This window comes from Mercurialis annua, linkage group LG6, assembly GCF_937616625.2.
Source record: "Mercurialis annua linkage group LG6, ddMerAnnu1.2, whole genome shotgun sequence".
Lineage (NCBI taxonomy): Eukaryota > Viridiplantae > Streptophyta > Magnoliopsida > Malpighiales > Euphorbiaceae > Mercurialis > Mercurialis annua.
The window spans coordinates 5,019,989-5,046,564 of NC_065575.1; the positions used below are offsets into that span (position 1 = coordinate 5,019,989).

Genomic DNA, 26,576 nt, shown 5'->3' on the forward strand with positions numbered 1-26,576 from the left:
CTTCAAGAACTTTATTACTCGATCATTAGAGTGATTTTTCTTCATTAATGGTAAAGCATTGCAAATGCATTTAGGAATGCAAATGCAAACAGGAAATGGCCTTAAACTCACTAACTCATCCCATAGTGACTTTAAATGAGTAAAATACTCAGTAACTGACATTGAATTATGATGTGAACCATAGATTTCCTCCTGTATATCACCAATTCTATATGCATCTCCCTGTGAAAAACGATCTCTCAGATCTGTCCAAATCTCAAAAGCATAATCCATGTTAGCAACACTATCAGCTATAGTAGGAGTCACTGATCTATACAACCAGGACATGACCATATTATTACACCTTTCCCAAGCAGGATACAAAGAATCATCATTATCAGGAGCAAAAATTGAACTGTCAACAAACTTAAACTTGTTTTTGGAAATTAAAGCCATTCTCATGGACTTATACCAGGAATGATAATTCTCACCATTCAGAAGATTTGAAACAAGAACTAATGAAGGATTCTCATTAGGATGTAAAAAATAAGGACTGGACATAATCTCTTCAGGTCTCATAACATTCGCCATTAAAAAGAACTTAAAAGCTTGAGAAATGATCACTTACAGAAGCTGCAATATGTTTGGAAGCAAAGAAAATAGAATCTGCAATCTGTTTGAAAACAGAGAAAATGTTGAACCAAGAGAATCACAAGAACAGGGAAGAAGAGGAGCTCAATGGCTCTGATACCATATCAAATTTGTAAAAATGAACTTTTATTGATTAAAATTCAAGATTACAAAGCAAAGAGATCAAGTCTCTTATTTATACTAAATGGCTCATAAGTAACTGCCATTCTGTTACAAGCCTAACAAACACACATTTCACTCTTCAACCAATCAAAAAAGAGCATAAGAAATGCGTGGGATGCCAACTGGATATGAGCTGGATGTGAGCTGTCATGAGCTGGCTTAATCTGCAAGCAATGCTGACTGGAAAGAAGCTGCTGACTTGGAGCTGCTGACTTGGAAGAATAGAGAAGCTGCAATAAATTATAAAGGGTAGCAATGTCCAAATCTTAAAAATTGCTCAAGCCGTATCAAAATTTGCTCTGAAAATTTTATTAACATTATTATTATTATTTTTCTATGTATTACACAACAAATACTGACTTTTTTATAAGACCCACAAGTGATGACAGACCAAAACTAGAGTTTATTTAACTAGTCAAACGAGACAACCGAAGCACAAAAACAATCAACCTAACGGCAGAACATACAAAAAAATTACGGAATATTATAATACATGAAAAGGCCAACTATAACAGGAAAGACTTAATTACTAGGCGTGTTTGACCGAGCTGTTAGGCTTTTTAAGGAATTCAATGATATAGTAATTGAAGGCGCAACACATTACTCGAAAATCTTGAAAGCCAGCTCCTTTAGCTAATGCCTCGAATTCTTTTTGAGTTCGTTCTTTACCACCTGGGGTATAAGCCAGCATTAAACAGTCCATTTGAACCGCTCCCTTTGTCGCTAGGCTGTTGTCTATTGCCACTGGAAGTATGTATTCTACAATTATAACTTTTCCATTTTGCGGCAGTGCATTGTAACAGGTTGCAAGAAACTTTACGCAGAGTTCGTCGCTCCAGTTATGGCATACGCCCTGCAACATCACATGCATATGTTTTAAAATCACTTTATTTTTATAATTTTATGACTTCTAACTTTATACTTTGTAATATACTATTTCACATGTCACTTAGATAAATTTGCAAAATTGTTTTAGGTATTAAATATTTTTGTTTCTTAAAAATTGTGACAATATGATGACAACTTTGTAGTTTGTTACAAATATACCAACCTTCATTTTCAACCTATTTTTGAGATTTATTATTATAGTTAATGATTTAATTTTAATTTCATAAATAATTATTTTATATAATTAATCTTTTATTTCAATTTACAAAGAGTTATGTGAGTTTAAACTGAGGGCTAGGTGTGTTAACAATAGCCAAACTGAGTCAAATAACAGTAATGAGGAAGTTAATCAATTGCACCAAGTTAAGATTCTCATTCCTAATAAAGAAGATCATGAGAAGAATTAAAGGGGTTATATTGAGACTAATACATGTCAAAATGGTAAGTCAATAAAAGAGTATTTATCCCCCACAATTCAAGAAAGACAACGACATTAAAATAGGAGTTCATTGAAATCATATCTTTCCTTTCATTGTATTATTTCCTTTGTAATATTATCTATAAATAAAGAAAAACTTGAACTCTCTTTTCACGTTGAGAAAAGAGAAGAATTCTCTTAATACTGTGTTCAATTTGTCTTTTTCTTTAAGATGCTTGAAAATAGGTTTAGAATGAGGGTTGAATATATTTATCATAAATTATAGAATTAAAAAAAAATATTGTCATAAATTAATTATAAAGATGTATTTTCCATTTTGGTAAAAAAAATGTGGATATATATATATATATATATATATAATTATTTTGCTAATAGATTTTAAAAATAGTTAAATAATTGTCAATCTATAAAATTAGAAAAAAATTAGAGAAATTGAATTTTTTATTTAGGTTTTCAAATAAGTAAAGGTTAAATTTATATTGGGTAGGATTTAGGACAAGATAAACTAGCTATATTAGCTGCATACTATTTTGAAGTCTCTTACCAACAATGAAAAAAAGATTAATCCATTTTAAGACTCTTAAAATATACATTTTTCATTTACAAAAAGGTTAATTACATTAAAAATCATGACTTTTACATTTTTTCACAAAAATAACATGACCTTTCAAACGTGGCAAATAAAGACACAGCCTTTTGTTTAAATCCAGATTCAACACTGGCACATTTTTCGGTGGAATTTCGCTGACTTGGCACTTAATGGGTGTGCCGCGTGTCCGGCCACGTTAGCGAAACCGCCTTCTAATGTTGAAATTGCAATAAAATGAAAGGTGATGCCTTTATTTGCCACGTTTTAAAAGTCATGTTATTTTCGTGAAAAGGTGTAAAGGTCATGATTTTTGATGTAATTAGCCTTTTAAAAAAGGATTAATGTCAAAAAAAATCACGAACTTTACACGTTTTCTCATTTTAATCACGCAGTTTAAATTTTCTCATTTTCATACACGAACTAACACTTTTTCCCAAATTCATGCATGGCGCTGAGGTGGCACTCATTCATTGGTGTAAAATGACCTCCACCTCAACGAATTACACCAATGGAGTCGTGACACCTCAGCACCGTGCATGAATTTGAGAAAAAGTGATAGTTCGTGCATGAAAATGAGAAAATTTAAACTACATGATTAAAATAAAAAAACGTGTAAAGTTGGTGAATTTTTATGACATTAACCCTTTAAAAAATCCCTCAATTTTAAATTAGCTTTTCCTGACCCCTATAAAAATATTTACACTATAAAACGACATGTGGTAAGAAAAAAAATTATATTAAATGATATATGCTCTAATAAAATATATTCAATTGATATAAATACAGTAAATTTTATCGCTCAATTTAAGTTTGGACTGAAAATAAGTTGAGTGATAAAATTTTATTTTATTTATATCATTTAAGTCATTCAACTGACTTTACTAACCAAACTAGACATAATTTGTTAAAAATTCATATGATAGGACTCTTTAAAATGTAAATATTTTTATAATAAATTTTACATTAAACGTCAAAACGGCAAAATAGTTAAATGAAGTTATCGCTTAATCTTTTTACTGAAGTCTCCTAAAAAAACTAAAATTATAATATTGAATTCCGGTCTAATCATATCTAACTTACCAAAACAAAAATAATAATGTAACTAGGTTATAAACTTATAAATTCTTAAAGGCCAAACCCATATACAGGTCCCTGTACTTTACACTTTTTTTTCTATAGGTCCTTATACTTTATTTTTGTATTATCTGGTCCCTCTACTTACCTATTTTTGATTTTCATGTCCTTTGTGAGTTTTTTCCAGTCCCTCTACTTACGATTTTTGTTTCCTCCAGTCCCTTTACTTACAATTTTTGTTTCCTCCAGCCACACGAAAGGACCGGAAAAAACTCATAAAGGACCTGAAAATCAAAAATAGGTAAGTAGAGGGACCAAATAATACAAAAATGAAGTATAAGGACTTACGGAAAAAAATGTGTAAAGTACAGGGACCTCTATATGGGTTAAGCCATTCTTAAATTCCAACAATTTATAGGAAACTAACCTTCAAGAAAATGGCATCTCCTTTAGGTACAGTGACAAACATGTCTCCACCGACATGTTCCACTCCTACAGCCACCATCCAAAATATTAAAAACAATTAAATTTATAAATACTATTAAATTAATTTGGCCAAATAAATAAAAAAGGTCAAATTTAAAAAAAAAAACACAAAATTTCGAATTTTTCAATTTTATTCAATTTGTCCTGAAACACATGATTTTATTTATATTTTATCAGACTTTCAATTTTTAATTGATTTTGCATATGTGGCGCCGACGTGGCATTGACGAGACGTACCACACATATGCCACCTTGGCGAATATAAAATAAAAAGTCTAAATAAATATTTAGATTAAAAAAAAAACTTTTACACCCTCAAAATTGAAATTGTTTCAACTAAATCTTTAAAATATTTATCAATTTTATGTTTATGATTTTTTTAAACATTTTTGCCATTTTCTTCGTTTATTATATCTATAAATTAATAAAATAATAAATTAAAACCAATTAAATAATCATTGCGTCCCCGCCGCACGGAATTTTTTTCCCAACACTATTTCAAAAAAATAATTTTTTTTTCTGAGGAGGATGCTCCTCCGTTTTCCGGAAAATAAATTTCAAAAATTTCAAAAAACATTGACGCACAAAATTTTAGTATTTTAAATTTGTTCGGGTGATTTAATCGAGTTTCGAATACAATAAACGGGGGATGCGGTAGGAAAATAGTGGGACGGTCGGAAAATGGGGGAGTCGACCAATAAATGATGTCTGAGGTGGAATGGTTGGAAATAATTATAATACGTTCGTCTTTTTTGTGACGAACACGATATGGGTTCGTCTCGAAAAAGACGAACGTGTTTTAACTATTTTAAGAAAATTAAAAATTAGTTTATATTTAAAAATTAATTTTAGTTATAAAATTGATTATTTAGAATATTTTTTAAATATTTTAAATGTTTTTTAAAAATAAGGTTTTTTAAAAAAAAATTGGTTGAAATTGTGTAAATATTTAAAAAAAATTAAAAACTTAAATGCACTTTTAATCTACTAATTGTCATGGTGACACATGATGGGGCACGTCACATCAGTGCCACATTAGCACAAGCATGTGCCAATTGAGGGTTGGACAAAATTGAAACGAAATCACGCATTTCAGGAAAAATTGGATTAAATTTAAAAAAAATTATAAAACTTTTTTCAAATATCTGGCCTTTTTGAGTTATTTGGCCTATTATTTATCATCTATATATTTTTTTTATTAATAATCATCATCTATATAGTATAGCAGTGAAAGAAAACGATATAAAAAACAAAAGAATAAGGATAAAAAAATATGTATTTGAAAAATACTATAAATAATACAAAATAAATTCATAAATCTACAATATGATGAAATTGATTTGAATAAAAGTACATAATAGTTTAACACAAATATCAAATATTGAGATTTAATATGCCAACACCTTTTATATATAAAAATATATTTTAAATTTTTGGAACTTTTCCAAAAATGAAAATAAAAATTCAAAAACCTAAGATAAAAATAGTTTCCGTGCAACATAAAAAACAAAAAAAAAGTATAATCATTGAAAAGTATCCTTCTTTTTGAACTTTTTTTTTGTTTATGATCCAAATATTTTTTTAATTTTGGGTATTGGCAAAATAAATCCCAACGTTTCACTTTGTAGCGATTTAGTCTCAACGTTTAAAACGTTACGAGATAAATCTTAACCTTTTTTATTTTTTCAATTGTTAGACCCAATCATTTTTCCGGCAGTTTTATCTCTTTTTAGGTTATAAAGTGCAAAAACACAAAAGGTTAGGATTTTATTTAGATATTTTTGAAACGTTGAAATTTAATATGCCAATACATGTATCCAATATGACTGCCATGTATGCATAAAGTTGCCGAAAAACGGTTAGGGCTACGAATTGCAAAATTAAAAAAAGGTTGGTATTTGTTTCGTAACGTTTTAAAAGTTAGAATTAAATCGTTATAAAAGTGAAACGCTGGGATGTATTTGCAAATACTCCTTTAATTTTTAGCTTCAATTAGATATTTATTTAAATTGGAGTGCGAAAATATTCAAATATGCTGCTTATGTTTGGAATTCTCGATGATAAGATGCAAATTGGAATAATATGGAACAATATGAAGGACATTATTTGATTAATTTTTTTTTTCACTCTAATTTGAACTAATGGCTACAATTGAAATTAAATATTAAAAAATTAACTTTAATTAATAATTTTAAAAGTTTGAATCATAAACAAAAAAATTTGTCGGAAAGGCAAGATATTTTTCAACAATTAATCCAATAAAAAAACAAGGTACGTACCAGGATAAGAAGGAGCATCTTCAATGACATGAGGCAAATGAAAGTTAATACCCTTAATAGAAGGGTATTTAGAGACAATCATATTGAGTACGGCTCCAGTTCCACCACCGACATCAACAACTGAATTCAACCCCTCGAAACCTTTGTATGTTTCAAGAATATTTTTCATGATTATGGTAGAGTGATTTGACATTCCTTTGTAGACAACCTTATTAAATCTTGGACATGTTCCGAGATAATCGAAACATGTCATTCCGTAAGCCTTATTGAATGGAATGCCTCCCTCAAGAACTGCGTCTTTCAAATGATACCTACATTTTTTTAACAGATGTTACCAATATTCGTCTGCAACTTCGTTTTATATATCAACAATAAATGTTGCATACTGTGGCAATTATACCAAACATTTGAGTATTACATATAGACGGCCACATAAGTAAGATTGAGTAAGAATTAAAAGAATAACTTTTTATTATAATTTTAAAATATCTAGAATGTCACTCGAGTAATTCAACTAATTAATTCAGAATTATATTGTCTAAGTACATTTACATTGGTTGTGCATTTAACTATTGTTTTTAAAACCGGACTAAGATGGCTAGCTAGACCGGGTTATTCGAATACGGGTCAACAATCTAGTCTGTTTAGATATTAAAATCTAAAAAATAAACATTCAATTATATCCCGAGTTAAATAGGTAAGCTACAGTTTAATCACAAGACTAGCGAAATAGTTGTCAAAATATAACTCAAAACTGATGCTTATGCGGTCTTATCTTATCATACTAACCCTTTCTCTTTTGCATAGCCACACTTCGTAATATTTGTTTATCTAATGTTTTAAATATTAAACAATTTTAATCAAACCTTTCAAGAACGTCGATTTTTGTTAATTTTTAATATAAATATTTCAAATTTAGCCAATTATTTATTTTTTCAAAAACAATACCGAATCCTTTTGAATATTTTCATTTCTAACCAATTCTAATTATTATTTTTTGCAATTAGCATTATGCTCACAAATTAAAAAATGGCCCTCAAATTTAACTCTCCTTCAATTTTTCAATTCCACTTAAATGGATGACATACATAGACGGAGGTACAGTAAGACATATTTATACAAATATCCTTTTTAAATTATAAAATATAATTAAAAAACTATTAAAAAAGTTACTAGAGTTAAAGTACTAACTAAAATAAACTACTTATAGTATTATATTAAAATAATTATTTTAAGTATAAATTAAAATATATTATTTTACATATTTAATTATTATTATTTTAATTATTATTTAATCATCAAAAATTCTAATTAAGATAAACTACTTCTAATAAATTAATATGTTAAGTTCTATTTGATATTTCCTATTCATATTCTCTAGAAATTAGATAAACTATTATTTAATTATTATTATTATTATTATTATTATTATTATTATTATATACTTAAATACAACTTTTAATTATATAAATATTTATTAGTTATATATAAAAATAATTATCCTATTTCATTGTAAATATAATTATTATTATTTGACAAATCACACTACACGCCTACGTCGATACTAATAGATAAAAAAAATAGAAAAAGTCGTAGATTGATGAAGAATATATAGATAATAATTACCAGCTCTCCATGAAAACTTTATCCTGATTCATGAGACAAAGAGCGGCAATCGAGACACCATCTTCATTCTTTATCAAGAATTTGCAAACTGGACCCAAACCATAAACCCTCTCAACTTCACCATCACCAAGTGTTCTTAAAGAACAAGTGAGAACATTGTAGCAAGCCAGAAGCCTCAATATGCGGTCGAGCATTACGGGTGCTTCCGGGTTCGTTGTGGGTAGCTGAGAAGCGAGTTCAGGCGGCGAAAGAAGTGCGGACGGGCCGGCTTTCGCCATGATTTCAAGTAAGTCAAGCTCAATGGCGGATTTTAGAACCATTGGTAGTACTGAAGCACTTGCGAGTTGCATGGCAAATAGGTTTGCTTCTTCATCTGATACTTGTGTTGGTGTTATTTGAGTTTCATCGCTTGATTCCATTTTTTCCTTTTCTGTTTTTAGAGAATTGATAAAAAAAATGTTTATGTTTGCATTGTGGAACGGTGGAGAATATATATAGCAAATAACTTCTGATTTCTGGTCAAAGAGTGTCAAACATTGAGGCTATATATTACATACATACCAACGGATTATAATTTAAACTAGTCGTAAGCCCGCGCATTTGCGCGAAATCTAATTGTGTGTAATTGAAATAATATGTATAAAAATATCATACAAATAATGCTGATAAACTAATATCACATGATCCGTTAATCTATAAAATACAACAAAACAATAATCGTTAATAATTTTAATAATTTGTTGTATCGAAAATCTATGATACTTTTTTGCATTTTATTTTATAAAGTTTAGTCTATCGGAATTGTATTTTTATCTCTCTTTGTCTTGGAAATGTATTATGTCTCATCTAATTTTTCTGTGTTGTTAAGATTTGATTTCGATATCCTTCCTTATAACTCTATTCTTTTTGAGATTTCCAAGCAAAGTATATTATTCCATGTTTCTTCAATTAATAATATACACAATAGACATTAGTTATAGTTAACAACATCAATTTACTGTTAAATAAGTGTGCATGAATCAATTTAGAAATATAACATATATAACCCCATTTTACAAAAAAAATGATGATATTGAAAAACTAAAAATGAAAATTAAGTTTGCAAGAGCTAAATATCAGCTAATGAACAAAAGTAGGTTCCACTTTAGCAAATTCAACTTTCTGCCTGATTCATTTCCACACCATAACTTTAAGCATGCCCGTTACGTCTGTAGCAGGAACAAATAAAGTAGGATAAAATTGTAAAATTGATGTATCAATTAAAAGATTAAATGTGAGTATCATAAAAAAATTTGGTCGTATTTTTCTAAGTGTACAGCAGTTATCGAAGACAAATTTATTTATAATATCATGGTTATTGGGAAATTCTTGCATATATTGTTCTAAAATAGACAAATACGATAAATGGAACTCATATTAAGCTTCAAAAGTACACACTGAAAGATAAAAAGAACAGCAAAGAGCTAAATCAACCTTACTTTTGGATTATAAAAATGAAAATCAAATATAACAAATAATAGATCAACCTTACTTTTTTTTTCAAGTTGATAAATGTCTGAGCATCATGCCCATAATCTATCCAAATCGACCATCTATTTAACATGCAGATCCCATCCATTTTGAATCTATTATACCCCATAAAGAACTAATATGCATTAGCTTTAACATCATTTATAAGCATCTAAAACTGAAACTAACAAATTGCGTATAATGAATAAGAACCGTACAATTCAATTAATTGATAGAGATAAACAAATTATTACATATGGAATTAACAATTGAATTTGGATACGGTTCATTAAAACTTCTCAATTGTTCTTTTGAGCTTCTTGTTCAGCCTGACACCATTGCCATTTCATAAACCTACAGCCAAAAGAATGCACAGATATACATATTTGTGAATATCATAAGAATCTCACTGCTCACACACTTCCAACTTATCAAAGTTTCATAGTCAAAATTACAAGAGGCATTTGAATAGCAAAAGCAATTTTATGCACAATAACCAATATTCCACCGGATGTTCTGTCAGCATATACCCAATATAAAAAAATCAGCAAGTGAAGTAAAATATATCGTACCTGCTGCAAAGGTAGTATAAGAACACAAAAGAAGCTAGAATAAATAAATATCATGTCAAAACTCACAGTCCATGGCTCACCTGCATATATATTCTTCACTTATTATCATTAATAAAATTTGACTAAAAATAAATAATAAAAATACAATGATTAAAAAAAGGTAAGAACACAATTGTACATGATTAACTAATAAAATAACCAACATCGAAGTTCAAGATTACCATTTTTCAACGCATCCTATAAACAGCTCCAAGATTTTAAAAAGAACCTTAAATTCACTATGAACAAAAAAAAAGAGTCAGATAATTATAAAAACTTGGCCTGAATTCAGTTTGATGTTTTTTGCTTGAGGTCACTTATAATTTGTTCGCTGATTGTTGCTTGAAGATAGAATGAGGTTAAGTCTTTGATGTTGGTATAGTAATCTAAAATGAGGCAGAGAGTTTGATGTTGGTTAGGAAGCAAATTAAAATTAAAAATAATTTATAAAATGAAATAAATATAAGTGTTTTAGAAAAGGTGGGAACTAATAAGAATTCTCTATTTTGTGAGAATTAATGAGAGGGCTCCGTTGGTCCTCTCAATTATATAATATACTAGTCGTAAGCCCGCGCATCTGCGCGGAATCAGATTTATATATAGTGTATTGAATGATAAATTTTAGAAAGATAATTTAATGAATTTTTAAAAAATTAAAGTTTAAAATGCCCGAAAATTTTAGAAAGGTAATATAAATAATTATTTAAAAACATAATTAATGAACTAATAAGAAAAATTCTATCTAAAAATCCTAATTATGAATTGTTTTAAAATATTGAATATCTACGATACATTTTTTGCATTTTATATTGTCATATCTTTCTTCTACTGGTATTTTGTCTTTATTTCTCCAATGAGCTTCTTTTGTTTCTTGGCATATTTGTCGACAGTTACTTCTTGTAATAAAATGTGGATCGGGTACCATGCTTCTCAATACTTTAATATGCTCTTCAAACAAAAAAATAACAGTGGATTGAAAGTAGAACTGTTCACATAAGGCTTGAGAGCTATATGTTACCATTAGGCCAAAATGTTTCGATTTGGTTCGATCTAAAACAAAAATTTTACCTAAATTTGTGTAAATAAAAAAATATTTAAAAAATATCAATTGTATTCCTTATTTTCCAATATTTTGAATTTTTAACTTGAAATTAATTAAAGTTTTTTTAATAATGTAAACTTAGCAAATATTTTTTTTAATATACCAGAACTGCAAATGAGAAACTCATATCTTTAAGCAGAGCTAAAATTGAAGTTCATATCAGATAACCTACATATTTGGAATCCAAAACACAATTAAAAAGCTGTGCACAAAAAGCATTTGCAAAATTACCTGTAAAGGCATTTCGTACTCACTAAATATTCCTATCCTACGCAAATAATGCGGAGGCATTCAGGCAACTGCAATACAAAACACAAATATAAGCATTCATTGAATCCTACTCCATGTTTCTTTTAATAAATCAATCAAGCTTAACATAATAATTGTAAACCTGAATGTTGGATCGAAGTTTCTGGAGAAGGTGAGACAAAAGAGATTCGGTGGTCTGCCTAACTTCTGCAGCTAATTCTTGGATGACAGGTAATCTTTGAGAAGGAAAAACAACAAAGTCTGATTAAATGGCTTTTACAAAGTTAATTCCAAGGTAACATCAACTGTAAGGAACTAACATATGTATCACTTAAAAGTTTGCAAACAAATGCATCTAAATCAAGAGCTTCATCATAATTCTATTTCTTACACATCTGCAAAATGATAAGAGGCCAATGAAGGTTCTTAACCATGTATCATTCACTTAATTAGAATGAGGCAGACAATTACCTTCTTTCCAGCCTCAACTTTCCCAACCTCAGAACCAATAGTTAGTACCTTAATTAAGAATAAGTAGAAGTGTTATGCCTACGAAGTCAACATCACTTCATAAAGACAACAATGAAACTTTATTTACCTCTCCTATTAGATATCGCTCAAATTTCACAGCTGATTTGGGCAACAAAACACCGCCCGAAGATATTTGTGGCAGAAAGTTCATCAATAACAATTCAAATTTTACAATTTAAAAATTTCATAATCAAGCAAATGTTTGCCAAAATCCTTCAAGAGCTGATGTAACAAAATATAAGCATACATCGGGTAGGCCTTCAAGACGGATGAGGACTCTATCAGCTTGAGGAATAACCTGCAACTCTCACAGCAATTAATACATGAATTTGGAACTAAGAATCGTACAAATGACCAAAAGGACACGAAATTTGCAGTAATGTCATAATTGAGTACCTTGGAGGGTTCCCACGTTTTAGAATGACATTGATTTTCAAACAATTTCTCTTCAATCCTGAACGGAATCCGCAAACGTTTCAGTAGCATCTTTTGCAATTACTTCTTCAAAATCGCCGAAAGTCTCGTGAGCTTTTTGAGCTAGCCCCTTTGTCAAACTCATTGTTGACTCCCGCATTACTAACGTCTTGGATTCAGGAAAGTGGCATCCCATTATCTAATATTTGCCAGATTTATCTTTAGTTGTATCTCTTACAACCATTTTATCAAACAGGTTATGAGCATTAGCAAAACATCCAATTTAGCATAAATTTCAAATTCAATTCAAAACAACTTAGGCAAGATTCTATCGGCATCTAAACTAAAACAAACAAATTTCATATAAAATGAATTAAAATCATAAAATTCAAACAATTGGGAGACATAAACAACATAATCATTATTTAGAACATGTCAAGTCAAATACACTAATTAACACTTAAATGAATATGAAAATTACCTGTGGAATCAAAAACGAAATTTGATTTTGAAAGACAGAGGTTTGTACAGGAATAATCTGAAAATTGGGGGTGTCCATTATACATTCATTCTAACTTGACCTATTTTAATATGTTTTTCAAATTTACAAAACACACTCCCACCCAAACAAAACACACATATTCATTAATTAACCACATATTTTTAAAACCTCAAAACAATCTACTAAAAAAAATAACATGAGCTGAAAAATAACAACCACGGAAAATATAGAAACAGTACGTTGAAGAAAGAAACCAAGTAAATCAATAATAGAAATTGAATTCAATAAATCAAGAAATAAAAATTTCAGACAAATTACATCTCATTGACAGTACCAATAGAGGAAAAAATTTCATGATACACTACATTTCGAATTAATTGGCTTCCACCAGTTTCTTCATCAGCGTTGAGTATCTTTAAACCATTTTTTGATGTCACTCTAGATAGAGCTACATAGAGCTGGCCATGTGCAAACACTTGATTTTGCAATAACAGTCCGACTTGCTTGAAAGATTGTCCCTGACTCTTGTTTATAGTCATAGCAAAACACACAGATAATGGCAACTGCCTTCTCTTCATCTTGAAAGGCCACCTAGAATCTGTTTCAGTCATTGTGATTCTCGGTATTAATACGCCGTCTCCTTTATTTTTGCCCGTAAATACTCTTGCTTGCACAAACCATTTTCCAAGGTGTGTTATAACCATTCTTGTTCCATTGCATAATCCTGCAGATTGATTAATATTTCTCATCAACATTACAGGGACACCTACCTTCAACTTCAAATTATGATCTGGAACACCAGAAAACTTCAACGTATTAAGAAATTCGGTGGGATAAAGGATGTCTTGATCATTGATATTTGAAGAAGCTTTGCATACGAAATCAGAGCTATAATAACTAACTGCATCTTCTAGCAATTGTTCCATAACAACTTGATTAATTTCTTTTACAGTGTCATTCTTTGGCGCTAAAATGGCTCTCTCTTGCAAGTACTCGTCTTCTGAGTATCGTTGAAGTAAGTTTGGATATGTTGCATTCACAATAGCAGTGATAGGATCTTCGTATTCGCATACCAAAAGCTCAGTTGGTAATTCGATTAAATCGTCGTCTTCATCAGAGGATAAGTTTCCATCCCCAATTTGTAAAAGCCATTTATCAAATTCAGCCACTGAATTATTGCAATTGTTTTCAATATGAGTACTCATGAGTCTCATATTTTTATGTAGCCTGTAAACTTTAAAGTGCTCCCACAAATATGAAGAGTTAATCGCTGCCTTGATTATATCATTCTTTCCTCCTTTAGGAATCACAGGCAAGATTTGTCTAAAGTCCCCACCTAAAACAACGGTTATTCCTCCAAAAGGTTGATTTTCGGCATTGGGATATTTGAATTTCAGTATGTCCCTTAAGCTTCTATCCAATGCTTCAAAACAAAATTTATGAGTCATCGGTGCCTCGTCCCATATAATTAAGTCTGTACTTTGGATTAAATGTGCAAGTTGAGTCCCTTGTTTTATATCACAAACTGATTCAGAATTAATTTCCAACGGGATGTGGAACCTTGAATGGGCTGTCCTACCACCCGGAAGTAGTAGAGCCGCTATTCCAGATGTAGCAACCGGCAGAACTATTTTTGACTCGGATCGAAGTTTATGTATGATTGCTCTCCATAAGAAGGTCTTTCCAGTACCACCATGTCCATAAACAAAAATAAGTTTTCCTTTTTGCTCGTTAACAGAATTTATCACCGCGTCATAAATTGCTTGTTGGTCAGTGTTTAATCCTGATTGATATTGATCATTCAATTCGATCTCTTGGCGTATGTCGTAGTTCATCTCTTGTAGCAAAAGGGTATTGCTTATATTTCTGAATGTAGAGGTATCTGGCATTGGTATCTCATCATAATCTCTTACAGATTTGCCGAGTTCTTTCAAATATTGATCAATATCTATTAATGCATGGTTGTAAACCTCTTCTTCAGTAAAGTGGACATTGATACAGTGTGGTCTGCTTCTTAATCGGTGTAATATCCCATCTGCTAGTATCTCGCAGTTTGATTTCCACAACTCACCTGGATTAGAAACTTCACAATGAGCTAATATTGTGGCAAATAATCTTCGAATCTGGTCACCAGTAGCCCAGTTAGATGCTTCCTTTAGGCAATCAAACCATTCTCGATCATCATCTAATAGTCCAAGTGCATAGCATGCCGATTTGAATGTTGGATGCACAACGTTGTTTACAGTACGAATATTAGCAAAAGATTTACTGCCTTTAACAACATTCAATAGCATCCTCAAATAATATTTTTCTCCACTTGAAGGATGAGCAAAGTAAATTCTTCCAATGCAATTCCCTAATTTTCTTCTAGTCCACGACCTGTTCTTGTCATTCCATACCCATTTTGTAGGGAAATCAGTATACGTAAGCTCTCGAGCATCTTCATTATTTGCATTTGCTATCATCCATTCTGTTAATTTTGTCCTCACAGTACTTGGTCTCTCTGCAACTTCAGGCAATGAATCATTTTCATTAAAAATAACAGTTTGCTCATTCTCTAAATGAAAAGGTAATCTTTCAACGGCCGGGTCTCTGTAGAACATATCAAATTGGAATATCCGCCAGCATGCTTCAACAGCAGATATATATCTGCAGTCTAAATATGACTTTATCTCATCAGGATCAGTCATATTTTGATTTGAAGTACTTGGAGATTCTGTTGACGTTTGAATGCAAGCTTTTGCTCGATCAGGTCCCTTATTAATATACTTAAATAAGTATTTTATTGATCTCGATCGATTGCACCATTCTACATTTATATGACCTTGAAACTTCACTATGCAATCCCTGTTGTAAGGCACAACAAAACTGTTATCCATCCTTATTCCCATTTTCTCTACAAAAACACCATTATTCCTTCTTCTATATACTGGGAATCCTTCATCGTCAATTGATGTTTCTTCAGTAAATTTTTTAGGAAAATGCTTTGAGCACTTACCCTCGACCATACAAGGAGATTTCTCATTTCCATTCCCACATGGTCCATGCATCATATGCTTAGTAACAGCTTCATAACCTAGTGGATCATAGTCCTTTGAGGGAATTTCAGCCGAGATAATGTTATCAATCTGGCTGGCAGTTGGCTTCTTATCATCAGGATGTAAGAACACCAGTATATGTGCATGAGGGAGACCTCTCTTCTGAAACTCAATTGTGTACAAAACTGTATAAATAAAAGAAAATAGTTAAGCTATAAAGAAAATCATTAATTTAGCAAGTAACCTTTAAATCATATTGAATTACTGTCCAGCGAGTTAATTTAGGTATATCTCACCCTTTTTTCTCTGAATCTACTCTAATATAATAAAATTTCTAGCTTGAGTATCCTAAATAAGTCTATGAATCACATGTTAGAAGCATTAATCTACTTTCCTTCATCTTATCCTCGATGGAAACTACTCCCAGCCTTCCTCCTAACACACTCATTACAGATTCTAACATTATATGTCCGCAAATTCATTTTACTATTTTCGTTTCTGCTTTAACAATTTTATAGGTGGTTGTCTTTTCATTATTCAAAATTTGCTTGAGGAACTCGGCCTTCAGTTTATGTTGAATTTTACGATCACGTAGAACTTCTGAGGCACTATTCCACATTAACAGCCCGACTGTAATTAAAGGTATGCAGATGGGTTAATATGAGGTACTTCCATATAGTATAAGCTAATTAATTTCTACTACTACCACCAATACCCGTACCCTCACTAAACTTACAGTGCATGTACTTTTTCTTCAACCTGCTAAATAATTTTTATTTTAAGTAGAACTAAAATAAAGTAAAGAATATTTTTGAGTAGATATTGCAAAACGTATATAAAGCAATGATGACAACAAAGTAACTTATCATGTAGACTTAATCAAGAGATAATAATAGCCTAAAATAATGGAACAGTTCAATGGAAGTATGGACACTTGCAACTGCACAAATAGGACCACACCAAAGTAAAGAAAGATCGCTTCAAAGATTTAATAATGTAAACCAAAAAAGCCAGAAAAAACTATGAAATTAACTTATTCATGAGTCTTGCCACTGGAGATGCAAATGTTTGCAACCACATAACCTCCATAATGTGTAGCTAGAGCTAATTTTTTTTTTTTTGCATAATTCATCCAAAAAATGGTTTGCCCTTAGAATTGACAAACCAATAAATTGAATCTATATTATGCTATGGTTACTTTGTATTATATTGCACTGGTCTGTCTAAACATCTGAATTATAGCAAGTTTATAGGTAATTTTTTAGATCTAAATTATAAAATAATAAGCTAACTTAAATCTGAACAAAATAACATTAATTAAGGTCACCTATACTTTGTATAAATTAAGCTGTAAAAAAACTACCTTTTTTTCCTGCCATATTTGTTTCACTAATAGTATTATCAGTTTGAATTTTAAAATTCTAATTAAGATCAGCTATGATATGAATATGGTAGCTATTTCAAAAAAAATTAGAAAATCTTTTAAAAAATATTAATTAAGAAATAGATAAAATTACAGAATACTAAGGTAGCTTAAATATGACTAAAATTCAGAGGACATAAAGTGACTTACTTGCAGTTGTACGTCCAAAATATCTTTTGTGCTTGATATCATGAATCAATTCATTTACTTTAATTTGAAACACTCTACAGATAACTTCGACACGACTATAATCATCTTCACCTTTTAGTAATTGCATGAGATGTTTTATTTCAGGCCATTTAGGATTGCAAGTAAAAGTTATGAACAGATCCGGATATCCAGCCCACCTACAAATAGCCATTGCGTCTTGGTAACTTTGTACTCTATATCTCGGACTACCTAAATGGCTTGAAGGCAAAACAATAAATTTTCCAACTTTAGCAGCAATTGTATCTCCATTAGATATTGCATCCATTAAGCCATTGAAAAGATCAGCTCTCAATTTTGACTGATTGTTTCGTATCCATCTAAACCTCTCCTCTTCCATAGCCATATATGCATCTATAATATATTGTTGCAACAGTCTACCACACAATAAGAGTGTGTGTCCCTCATTGAATCTAAACTGTAACCGAAATGCAAACATTTGCCTCATCGTTAGCTTGTTTCTTTTACGTTGACCATTGGATGCATCTCTGTGTTGAACATCTATTCGATAACCATCTTCACCATATATGTGAATTAACGGATACATCATAGGCATGAAACACGGATGAAGTTCAGTTATTCTTTGTAATCCTTGTTGCATATGCTCCACTATAATGTCTCTGCCCGTACTTTCACTGCTAAAATCACCAACAATAAGTGCAGCTACTTCAGATGCTGTAGGGGTGTCATATACCCTACCGTCTTTCTCCCTTGTACTGATTAATCGCAAACGAACATCAACCACTTCTTCTAACTGAAATCGATCTCTTGCCATTCTAAAAGATTTAACATATGGATTATACTCATCCAACATTTTACACAAACCTTCAACAATTTCAGCATCAAGCTCATCAGTTGTTTGTTGACCTCCAAAGCATTGCATCCTATTTTTTATCTCATTTTGTGTATCATGTATATAGAGTTGAGCAAAACCAGGATTTTTTCCCGGAGGTGGCTTTAGTGAACCTATTTTATGATAGTTTTGACCACCAATTTTTAACACATAACTGCCTCTGCCCATATTCATTCTTTTATCAACCCTACCTCCCATTGAAGTAAAACAGAACATACCATTATATCTTCTGCTGTTGTTTATATAATGAGATCTTCTTGTTTTATTATCTCCCTCAAGCAAACTTTTCATAAACTCTGGAGGCTCTTTCATTAGAGGAAGTTGAACTCTACCTTGCATGCAACAAAAGGAAAACTTTGGGTGGATAGATCTTTTGGTTCTTTCACTTCTTTCTTCATACCACAAAACCGCACCGCAAAATTCACATATGCAAGTTGGGCTTCCAAAATCCCAAGGAGTAACATTACTAACTGTAAATTCAAATAGAGATAACTAATATGAATTAACACATATATATTTTTTCAAAAGAAAAATATGCCGTTGAGGATCTTACGTATAGTAATTGTTGCTTGTGCACCTCTCTTTGTCATCAAAATTCTTTTTCTATTGGCTCTCGCTCCTTTTGCACGTTGTTTATCTACTAAATTAATAAGTTATATCAAACATAATTCCAAAAGTATAAAATATGAAAACAATTTATTTATGTATATATAATAAGACGTCAGTTTTTTTTATTGAAAGTTCAATTATACCTTGCATAGAACTTCCAGATTCCAAAGTACTATTTGCACCCTGAATGCAACCTTCAAATTGTGGAGGAGTTGAAGTATCATCTGTACCGTCGAATATAGCAGACTAATATGAATAAACACGTGTATATATTTTTACAATAAATTGTATTATTGAAGATCTTACTCATAATATTTGCTGATAATACACTTCTTTTTTCCATCAATTTTTTTTTTCTATTAGCTCTCGCTTCCCTTGCAAGTCGATTGGCTACAAATTATATAACATAAAAGTAAAACGTATGAAAAGAATTTAAAAATGTTTATAGAATGAGAGGTGATATTTTTTAAAAAAAAAAAATCAACTCTACCTTTCATACAACTTTTAAAATTCCATGGAGTTGCAATACTATCTGTATAGTCAAATAAACCAAATTAATATGAATAAAAATGTATATAAGTATTAAATAAAGATATTGTTCAATAACTTACGTATAGTATCTACTCGTAATGCACCTCGTTTCCTCATCAAAATTCTTTTCCTATAAGCTCTTGCTTCCCTGGCAAGTTCTTTATCTACAAATAAACTGTATTTGTAAATGCATGTAATAAAAAAAATCAATGTGGAAAATTGAAATTGACACACATATTATTTGCAATCATAGATTTTTATACTATAACTTAGATTATTTTTTTTATTTTTCTGGTTTAATATAACTTTGGCTGTAATGGGGCAATTGAATCATATAATTTCTCCAATTGAAATTAAATCTATCAAGTTTGGGTATTAACACTATCTAATTGAAATATACAATTATTAATGAAATATACAATTATGATAAAATAACAGAAATCAACAACGATAGAGTTTGGCTAGATAGGTAAACCGATGTTTAGTGAGATTGTTGGGTGGATAGTTAATTAATAGCTGATTGATAATCTTATGATTTGTAGAAATAATTGAAGCTGGTTACAATAGTATGGAGTAAATTTAGTACCTGTAACAGCTTAGTGTATATGGAGGAAAGTGTATGGAGTACATTTAGTACCTGTAACCTATTTTTGGCTTAATACATACTTCAAAGGAGTTATAAATTGCATAATAATAAAAATAATTCTCACCTGTACATATAATGGTTGTTGCTATGATTTTCCTTTTTCTTGGTGCCATATTAAAAGAATAGACCAGATTGCTACAAAAGAGCCAAAGGATGTCCTAGATGTAAACATAACGAAAGGTTATAGAAAAGCTTAAGATAAAGTGAGATTAGTTACCTGACAATTAAAGTATAAGGTAAAACGCTAGAGATGAAACTCTCAGAAGTTGGAATGCTCAATTCAAAGCTCGGATTAAACGCCAAATTTAAACCTCTTCGGATTAAACTGTAAAGATCATATTAGTAAAAGACAGCTAGGTTAATTGAAAATGCTACACAAATGCGTTCCATTGTCGAACCTAAATAAGCATAATTATGATAAATTGAGCATATGCTGCATATCCCATTGCATGATGATACTTCAACAAAGACCAAATAACAACAACTATAACCCTTATCAAACCTTATAGCAAAATGCTAGCAATAAACATAACGAAAGGTTATAGAAAAGCTTAAGATAAAGTGAGATTAGTTACCTGACAATTAAAGTATAAGGTAAAACGCTAGAGATGAAACTCTCAGAAGTTGGAATGCTCAATTCAAAGCTCGGATTAAACGCCAAATTTAAACCTCTTCGGATTAAACTGTAAAGATCATATTAGTAAAAGACAGCTAGGTTAATTGAAAATGCTACACAAATGCGTTCCATTGTCGAACCTAAATAAGCATAATTATGATAAATTGAGCATATGCTGCATATCCCATTGCATGATGATACTTCAACAAAGACCAAATAACAACAACTATAACCCTTATCAAACCTTATAGCAAAATGCTAGCAATAGATGTTTTCATGTTTTCAAATCTTATAACTTGCCAACTCTAGCCAAACTACAAAAAACTAAATAATAATTTTACTGTCTTGAAGTAGGAAAATATGCAAAATAATTGGCTAATAAAAACTTAAAACTGCATTACGAACCTGATGCTAGTGGGAAAAATGGAAAATACCGAATTATGTTAACACCAAAGAAGATGATTCAAGAGTCTAAAGATAATCGGAACTATACTGCCGCTACTGCTGCAGGAAAAAAGAAACCGTATAAGAAGTTGAATTCAAAAATAATAAAGAAAGCAAACTCACATTTAAAGATAGAGAATTTGACGTTGGTTTTTGTTAGCTGATTTTTGCTTGAATTTGCTTATTGGAAGTTTGCTGATTTTTGGTTGAAGATGGAATGAGGTTTGCTGAAATTTGATAGAGTTTTGATGTCCGTTTGGTTGCCTGGAATGTGGAGAATTTTGCTTGAAGATGTAATGAGTTTTGTTGGAATTTAATGTCTTTGGTTGCCTGGAATGTGGAGAAACGTAATGTAGAGTAAAAGATGGAAGTTTGCTGATTTTTAATTAAAAGTGATTTATAAAATTAAATAAATATAAGTGCTTTAAAAAAGGTGGGAACTAATGAGATTGCTCTATTTGGTGATAATGAATGAGAGGGCTCTATTTGGTGAGAATGAATGAGAGGGCTCCGTTGGTCCTCTCAATTATATAAGTATATAGAATGAGAGGGCTCCGTTGGTCCTCTCAATTATATAAGTATATAGATATATAGATAGTATAAGTGCTGAATAATAAATTATTAAAGTCGTGAATTTATTTCTTCTAACAAACGTATTTCCTTTCCTATTATTCAAGAAAAACCCTATTACATACATTAAAATCCAAAAATACTTATTTCTTTTGCTACTTATTACTAATATGCTATTTTATATTTAACATTTTTTTTGAGGGAAATGTTTAACATTTTCTTTAGCTTCTAGACTTTTATTTTTCCCTCTATTTGGAAACCCTCGCTACTGTACAAAATTAGAGTGATATGTATAGAACAAATTTCCATTCTAACTTCACCAGGTGTCATGATGCATGAATATTTAGAGACAAACGGCTTATGCGTAGTGAGCCAATTCATATTTATATTTCATATAAAAACGCCACGTGTTACAGAACTTAATAATATAAGGCCTAAACTCTCCATTTTTTATTTTTCTAATTGTATTCTAACATTAAAAAACTCTTTCAAAACTCTTACACCTTTAAATTTCATTCTAATTGCACATTAACATAGAAAAATCTTTTCAAAATAAATTTTTTTAATTGTATCCTAATTAAAAAAAATTATAATTTTAATTTTAAAAAATTAGTAAATATAATTTTAAAAAAATGATTTTTTATACTATTAATAATATTAGTGTTTAATTAGAATATAAATTAAAAATAAAAAATTATTTTTTAAAAATAAAAAATTATTTTTTTAAAAAATTCATGTGAAAAGAGGTCAATTTAATAATTTGGACTATAATTAAAAAAGAATCTAAATATGGAAGGGTTCTGAGAGAATTTTCCTACGTCAGGGTGCAATTGCAAAAACGTTTAAAGCTGGGGGGGTTTTGAGTGATTAAACCATAATATAAAGCATAAATTTCAACGAATTGTAACTCAAATAATATAAATGCTGGATTGTAATTTGTGTCAATTCAATTTCTCTCACAAACATATAAAATAAATAAATAATATAAAATATATTTAAATTAATTTATATTTTCTTCTTCTCTTTTTATTCATTTCTTAATTTCAATCCTCAACTTTTGCTAATCTTCTTCTTTTTTCCTCTAATGAATTGTTCTCTCCATTTTTATTTAGTTGTTACTTTTGAATAAATTGCTAGGATTAAATAAATATATACTTATTTCAATCATATTTATAAAATTTTGTGTTGAAAAATTTAATTTTAAAAATAGAATTATTAATCCCACAATTAGATGATTTAATTTTAAAAATCGAACTACTATTTATAGTAATTTAATAAATAGGTTAAATTTAAAAAAATATTGCAAAAGTTTCATAAAAATTATAAAATGACAATATTTAATATTAAAAATATTTGTTTAAAGTGACAACTAAAAAAACGGTGGAAGTATATTTTTTTTATTAATTATAATTTTTTTTTACTCATTATAAAAAGGAGATATCACAAACAGCAATAAATAGTAGTTCAACATCACTATATAACAATGATAATTAATCAAATCGTACACTGATTCTTTTATATATATAGAGAAAATAACAAGAAAAATCATAAATCACAATTCTTTTTCACCAATTACCATCTTAGGTAGAGTTATTTCTTTGTTACCATTATTATATCAATTAATACCACAAAACCTATTTAGTTTTCATTTAATGCCATCTTCCACAAACTGACACTTGTCCAAATCTCTACCCTTTTAACTGATTTGCTCAATTTTTCTTGGATGGGCCACCACGTCATATGGCACGTATGGCCATATCTCTGCTCTTTTACCTGTTTGATATGCCACGCGGGATATCATCTTGGAGGGGTCCACATATCCACCTACTGTGACCTTATTTGCTTTCTAATCTACGCCTATTTGTTTTACACTTTTCATTCCCTCAACTGCTCTTTTTATTTTGTGTTATAGATGGCTCAAGCTTAGATTAATTCTTTTTTTATTATTATTGAGATGGGAGATATAAAAACAGAGTTTATGTTACTAAGTTTTAATCATTTTTGAGGGATGAATATAACATCAAATATAAATAATTTTATTACCTCGTGTAAAAGGGGACAAAAGATCTCTTAAAAGGTGTTATCTATTTATCTATTTATAAATAAATACATTTCTTTAAAATAAATTAAAAGTAGCGAAGAGGGTGATTACTTTTAAAATATACTAGAATTGCTTTACGTGTTACGCACATGACTCGTAATATGATAAGTATCATTACATATATTTAATACATTTGCGATACATATGTGATACATCTTTTATACATATTTGATACAACTCTGATATATATTTAATAAATATTCGACTGTTCAAACTCTTTTTTCTATTTTTTATCGATTTCATTAAATCAACCGACTAATTCGATCGGCTCTTTTTTATTTTTCAATGTTTTATATATTTAATTTATGTTTAAAAATCTGAAATATGTTACTTTATTTTTTAAATATAATTCAGATCTCGTAATTAAAAAATGGATACATCGGCGATACATTTTTGATACATTTCCGATACATATTTGATACATCTCCAATAAATATTTGATACATATATGATACATCTTTGATCGTCAAAACTCTTTTTAAGTAATATTGCATATATTTTCATACATGTTAATTTAATACAATTCCGGTACATCTCTGATACATATATAATACATATTCAATCGTCAAAATGTTTTTTCTTATTTTTTGTACGTCTTCTTTTTAAGTAATGTTGCATATATTTTTATACACGTTTAATACATTTTTGATACATATATGATACATATGTGATCGTCAAAACCTTATTTTCTTGTTTTTTGTACGTCTTATTTTTAAGTAATATTGCATATATTTTTATACATGTTTGACACATATTTAATACATAGTTTGTAGTTAATAATTATACATGATAAATAAATTATTTATACATGATAGATACATCTTTAATATATACTTATATATGATAAATAAATTATTTATGCATAACACCCGTGTTCGGAATGTATCAACAATATATCCTCTAAATAATTTATAAAATTACATTTTAAAAAATTGTATCGTTTAGTATATATGTATATTTTATATTGTTAATATTTAATATATTTATATTTTTAAAATTTAAAATTTAAAATTAAATTTCAATATTTATATATTAAATAAATATATAAATAGATTATTAGTTTTATTAAAAAAAGAAATTAAATCCAATCCAATTCAGTTTATACTGAATTGGATATGCATATTGAATTGGACCCAGTTATGGGTCCAATTCAGTAACTGACCCGCGCGTCATGCGCGGGTCATTTCAGTTGGTGGACCATCAAAATGGTAGTATTGAAAAGTTTTGGGGAAAGATGGCAAGGTTTGTAATAAATGCTAAAACAATTGTATATGGTGAAAAGGAAAGGTTTTTTATGGTAATTCTGTGAATTTCTCATATATATATATATATATATATATATATATATATATATATATATAGTATTTTCATTGTTTGATTTCTTTAGTTGGAAGTTGATTAGTTTGGTTTCTGGTTTCTATTTTAATTTTGATCTTAGGACGTTTTACAAAATTGCTAGTAACAAAGTTTTTACATTTTTTCGCTTTTTCTGTTTTGAAGTTTACAAGTTGGTCTTTTAACTTGATTACAATTGGTTGTTACACATAGTCATCTTTAACTTTACATAAATATTAATTATCAAAGCACCATAATTTTACGTATATTTATTTTCTTTCATCTCTTTTAAATTTTTTTTAAAATCAAAAAATAAATAAATTATACATTACATAAAATACTCTCTTTTGACCAATTATTAGCATATATAAATTATTATTGGCCCTTTCGAAGGGTTTTTATTCTGATAAAATATTTCTAACTTTTATAAAATACAAGATGCTTATTATGAGTCCAAAATTTTAATAAAATTTTATGTTTTAATTTTCTTTGTATAATTTAGTTGTTATAAATGTTTTAATAAAATTATTTTATACTACTAGTAAGACATAACTCAAAAAACTATAAATTTTAACTCTTCCGGAAAGAAGCATTCCATTCACTATTGAGGCTATCCTTCTGCTATGTTGCATGTCATCCAAACATTGGCGTTTATAATTAATGGGAATAACTCATTTTCAAGTACCTAAACTATACCTGTTTTATTCATCCGGTCCTTAAACTATTTTTGTCTTTATCTAGTCCTTCAACTTAGCGAAAAATTATTTTCAATTCCCTAAACGATAAAAACGACGTTTTCTCGTTATTTTCGAAAATGCAATTTATTACCCTAAACGGCGTCGTTAATGTCATTCAAGGACTCGAAAATGATTTTTCGCTAAGTTGAAGGATCAGATAAGGACAAAAAAAATGTAAAGACCGAATGAAAAAAAATAGATATAGTTTAAAGACCTAAAAATGGAATATTCTTAATTAATGCTATGCTTAAATTACTACTATATACCAATCTTTGCCTCTTAATTTTATTATTTTTGTGCTTTTTATGCAAGATATTTTGTATTATATATATAAAAAAACTATCCGGATAAAATTATACGAATAGAAAGACCTAT

General features: G+C 29.5%; 2 protein-coding genes and 2 long non-coding RNA genes across 4 annotated transcripts; all 4 read right to left on the reverse strand.

Annotated features, from left to right (window-relative positions):
* Nucleotides 1-1,299: 1,299 nt before the first annotated feature.
* Nucleotides 1,300-8,592, reverse strand: LOC126686907 (caffeic acid 3-O-methyltransferase-like). The gene is made up of 4 exons (XM_050381198.2): nt 8,174-8,592; nt 6,548-6,858; nt 4,210-4,274; nt 1,300-1,645 (listed from the first exon to the last, which is right to left on the reverse strand). Exons 1-4 carry the CDS (start codon nt 8,590-8,592, stop codon nt 1,322-1,324), a joined length of 1,119 nt encoding a protein of 372 aa, XP_050237155.1. The 3' UTR covers nt 1,300-1,321.
* Nucleotides 8,593-9,879: 1,287 nt separating this feature from the next.
* On the reverse strand, nt 9,880-10,819 carry LOC126686908 (uncharacterized). Its single transcript, XR_007644013.2, has 3 exons — nt 10,476-10,819; nt 10,255-10,334; nt 9,880-10,036 (listed from the first exon to the last, which is right to left on the reverse strand). It is a non-coding gene; the product is annotated as an uncharacterized LOC126686908 (long non-coding RNA).
* Nucleotides 10,820-11,515: 696 nt separating this feature from the next.
* On the reverse strand, nt 11,516-13,030 carry LOC126686905 (uncharacterized). Its single transcript, XR_007644012.2, has 5 exons — nt 12,572-13,030; nt 12,243-12,473; nt 12,116-12,163; nt 11,787-11,880; nt 11,516-11,694 (listed from the first exon to the last, which is right to left on the reverse strand). It is a non-coding gene; the product is annotated as an uncharacterized LOC126686905 (long non-coding RNA).
* A 375-nt stretch (nt 13,031-13,405) lies between these two features.
* LOC126687472 (uncharacterized) lies at nt 13,406-20,511 on the reverse strand. The gene is made up of 6 exons (XM_056106308.1): nt 20,463-20,511; nt 19,833-19,916; nt 19,365-19,445; nt 19,166-19,249; nt 17,703-19,082; nt 13,406-16,314 (listed from the first exon to the last, which is right to left on the reverse strand). Exons 1-6 carry the CDS (start codon nt 20,509-20,511, stop codon nt 13,406-13,408), a joined length of 4,587 nt encoding a protein of 1,528 aa, XP_055962283.1.
* Between the last annotated feature and the right edge of the window lie 6,065 nt (nt 20,512-26,576).